This window comes from Borostomias antarcticus, assembly GCF_949987555.1.
Source record: "Borostomias antarcticus genome assembly, chromosome: 20".
Classification (NCBI taxonomy): domain Eukaryota; kingdom Metazoa; phylum Chordata; class Actinopteri; order Stomiiformes; family Stomiidae; genus Borostomias; species Borostomias antarcticus.
Genome location: NC_140253.1, coordinates 323,050 through 327,038, shown reverse-complemented (window position 1 = coordinate 327,038; position 3,989 = coordinate 323,050). Strand labels below are relative to the sequence as shown.

At 43.0% G+C, this 3,989-nt stretch overlaps 1 protein-coding gene across 1 annotated transcript in view; it reads right to left on the bottom strand.

Annotated features, from left to right (window-relative positions):
- Nucleotides 1-3,985: 3,985 nt before the first annotated feature.
- Nucleotides 3,986-3,989, bottom strand: part of glra3 (glycine receptor, alpha 3) — a gene marked incomplete at both ends in the record, with an annotated part of 35,229 nt that continues 35,225 nt past the window's right edge. The window contains one exon of the mRNA XM_084454401.1: nucleotides 3,986-3,989. This exon is cut by the window's right edge and continues 305 nt beyond it. Coding sequence (XP_084310527.1) covers nucleotides 3,986-3,989 — 4 coding nt within the window.

Below are 3,989 nucleotides of genomic sequence, written 5' to 3'. Positions count from 1 at the left end.
CACAGGCTCAAAACTCACCTCTTCAGGAAGTACTACCTGACAACCTGGACCTTATTTACGACATATTATAAGACGTTTGACTCACCGAGATAACTTTGGTGTAATTCGGAGGCCTGTAGAAGAAATTTAAAATCCAGCACGAGCCAGTATATCCATGTAATGGCGGCGGACGGGGCACCGAGAATGCAGCTTCTAAAAAAAATATTTTTTAAAAAGAGCCTTCTCCTTTAAGCACCTATTGTATTTGTACTTAGCTGTTCTTGCACTTTGCTTTCAGCACTAGGCTATGCTTAGATTCTTGCTTAGAAAGGAGATGCACTTTTGAGTTCTGGTGAGTAGTAGTACACTGACCACCTAAGTTAAAAGCAATTGTAAGTCACTAAGCGCATTGTGTTGCCTCTGGGTATGAAATGCGCTATACAAATAAAGCTTTGATTGATTGATTGATTGACTTTGGATAAAAGTGCCGCTAAATGACTATAATGTAAATGTCACGTTAAGGAGTGTGAGGGAGATGGGGGCTACACATGTATTAATAACAATTGTATTTTTGTTGTATAGAATTGATAAGAGGCCCATGGGCATAAGTCATTAAAATAATCTTTAAGAGTTGCGTGTGTGTGTGTGTGTGTGTATGTATGTGTGTGTGTGTGTGTGTGTGTGTGTGTGTGTGTATGTGTGTGTGCAGGTGCAAGCAGTGATGGATCACACAGAAAGTTCAAAATAGGACCAAGCAGGAGGGTTAGGGAAGAAGAAGCAGACAGGAGATAAGGGTTGAGGTGGGAGCAACAACAGCAGATAGGTTTAATGAGCAGAAGAGGTAGGAGCAGAGTTGGTAGTACGCCCAGAATGAGCTCACACCTTGTTTATTCACTATTATAATGAGCTCACACCTGTTTATTCACTATTATAATGAGCTCACACCTGTTTATTCACTATTATAATGAGCTCACACCTTGTTTATTCACTATTATAATGAGCTCACACCTTGTTTATTCACTATTATAATGAGCTCACACCTGTTTATTCACTATTATAAAGGAAACTGCCTCTGAATGTATCTTTGTATTTTGATCCTCAACTCTCTGGGGGTTCGACTACCTGGTTAGACTACCTGGTTAGACTACCTGGTTAGACTACCTGATTAAACTACCTGGTTAGACTACCTGGTTAAACTACCTGGTTAGACTACCTGGTTAGACTACCTGGTTAAACGACCTGGTTAGACGACCTGGTTAGACTACCTGGGGACTATACTAGGGGAGTGAGTTTCACTACTCCACGACTACTCTACTTTAGTCTCCTTGTTACGTGTGTGTGTGTGTGTGTGTGTGTGTGTGTGTGTGTGTGTGTGTGTGTGTGTGTGTGTGTGTGTGTGTGTGTGTGTGTGAATTGGAGAATTGATCAACAGTATATCTCATATGGGTTGGGGGGACAGGTCTTTCCCCACTCCAGAGTGATGTCCTTTAGAGCGCCTAAGTGGAAGCAGGAAGAGAAAACCGCCATGGGACCTTAAATTAAAAAAAAGAAGAATAGTAGTGAACGGCGTGAGAAAACGTATTTCTTGATGACTTGATCCCGACTAAATTGTACCATGACCATCACATATGATGGTTGTCAACTTAAAACATACATTTTACTAATCTCGGTTTACTTGCAAGTTAGCTTATATAAGCTAGCCAACATTACACTCGCTTAATACTCGCCAAATCCTTGTAAGGCCGATCTCGCATGCCAGCTCTTACAGAACTGACTAACTCTCCTTTCGCATTCCTGCAGCTCTCAACACGGTCAGACTAAGTGATTTTCACCTCTTTTAATAATTTTAAACTCGTTCTGGAATAACTTCTTTACAGTATTATGACAAACGGCAACTTTCTTCAACTCAACTCGCGACCCGACCCCGGATAAGCGGATGAAGAAGATGGATGGCAACTTTCTTGACTTGTAAAATTATGTTTTAAATTGACAAACGTCATATGTGATGGTCATGGCACAATTCAAACGGGATCAAGAAATTATTTGTTTATCACCATTGACTACCGTATATTTTTTCAGAATTAAGGTCCCATGGGATGGCTCTTCCTGCTTCCGCTTAGACACACTATTGCATAGTGAGTGAGTGAGTGAGTGAGTGAGTGAGTGAGTGAGTGAGTGAGTGAGTGAGTGAATGAGTGAATGAGTGAGTGTGACCCTGGGCTTTGTAGTTCCTCAGGGATCTTAGTATTTGTAGTCTCTGTGGTGTTCATGTGAATCAACAGCTGCTCTGTATTAGGAGCAGCCAGTTATCCAGCCAAGTGGCTAATTAACTAGTTAGCTAGCAAGCGAATTAGCCAGTTAGCTAGTCAGTTAACTAGCTAGTTAGCTGGTCAGTTAACTAGTTAGGTAGCTAGTCAGCTAGCCACTTAACTAGTTAGTTAGTTAGCTAGCTAGTCAGCTAGCCACTTAACAAGTTGGTTAGCTAGCCAGCTAACTAGTTAGTTGGTTATTTAGATAGTCAACTAGTCAGTTAACAAGTTACTTAGCTAGTCAGTTAGCCAGTTAACTAGTCAGTTGGCTAGTCAGCTAGCCATTTAACTAGTTAGTTAGCTAGCTAGTCAGCTAGCCACTTAACAAGTTAGTTAGCTAGACAGCTAGCCAGTTAGCTAGTCAGCTAGCCACTTAGCTAGTTGGTTAACTAGTCAGTTAACTAGTTAGTTAGCTAGACAGTTAACTAGTTATTTAGCTAGTCAGTTGGCCAGTTAACTAGTTAGTTAGCTAGTCAGCTAGCCAGTTAACTAGTTAGTTAGTGAGCTAGGCAGCTAGCCAATTAGCTGGTAATTGGATAGCATAGTTGGCCAGTCAGCTTGTTAGCTAGCCAGTTAGCTGGTTAGGTAGTTAAGAAGCTAGCTATCTGGTTTGCTAGCAAGCTAGCTAGCCAGCTGGTTAGTTGGTTAATACGATTAGTCCTATCCCCACCCTACCCCGACCCCTGCCTCTACCTGGACCCAGGCACACTCACACACACACAGACAGACACCAGTCCTGGGCTCAGATCCCCCTCCCCTCACCCTAACCCGGATCCGTTTCCCATTCTTACCCCCTCCCTACCCCTACTCCTGCCTCTATCTGGGCCCAGGCACATTCACACACACACAGACACACACCAGTGTTTGCCATGTCTCTCCTATGATGTTTTTAGCCTCTCTTACTCTGAAAATGTAATTTAATGTAATTTATTGCTTTAATGTTCTTAGCCGGTAGACAAACATACTCCAGGAGCTTGCTTGATCGCCTTGTTGAGAGGGGTCAGGGAAGAATTTTTACAGCTCACTTATCTGGCCCCCGGGTGATACTGTTTTTTTTGCTTCCCTCTGGAATATGTAGGGGTGGGTCGTATGCCCTCCTCCCTTGTTCTCTGTAAAGCGCATTGTGTTGCCTCTGGGTATGAAATGCGCTATACAAATAAAGCTTTGATTGATTGATTGAATAACTAACCAGCTGGTTAGTTAGTTAGCTAGTCGGTTAGCTGGTTGGTTATTTAGTTAGTTAGCTGGTTAGCTGGCTAGTTAGTTAGCTGGTTAGCTGGCGAGTTAGTTAGCTAGTTACTTAGCTAGTTAGTTAGCTAGTTGGTTAGTTAGTTAGCTGGTTAGTTAGTTTGCTATTAAGCTAGCAAGCCGGTTAGTTAGTTAGTTAGCTGGTTAGTTAGCTAGTTAGCCAGTTAGCGGCAGCTATCCTCATCAGCTCAGTTTCCTCTCAAGTCTCTGTGGTCCAGAAACCAGTCCCTGTCTCCATGGTAACCCTGTGTGCCGTTCCAGTAGAACGTCAGTACTGATGTACATGTCCACTCTAAAGACGAGGGGGAGGTGTGTGTGTGTGTGTGTGTGTGTGTGTGTGTGTGTGTGTGTGCGTATGCGTGTGTGTGTATTCAGGAGAGTATGTTCTGTCCTGTTCTCCTGCCACCATCCCTACAGCTTCTCGTATCCTCCTCTCCTCCCCTCCTCCTCTAA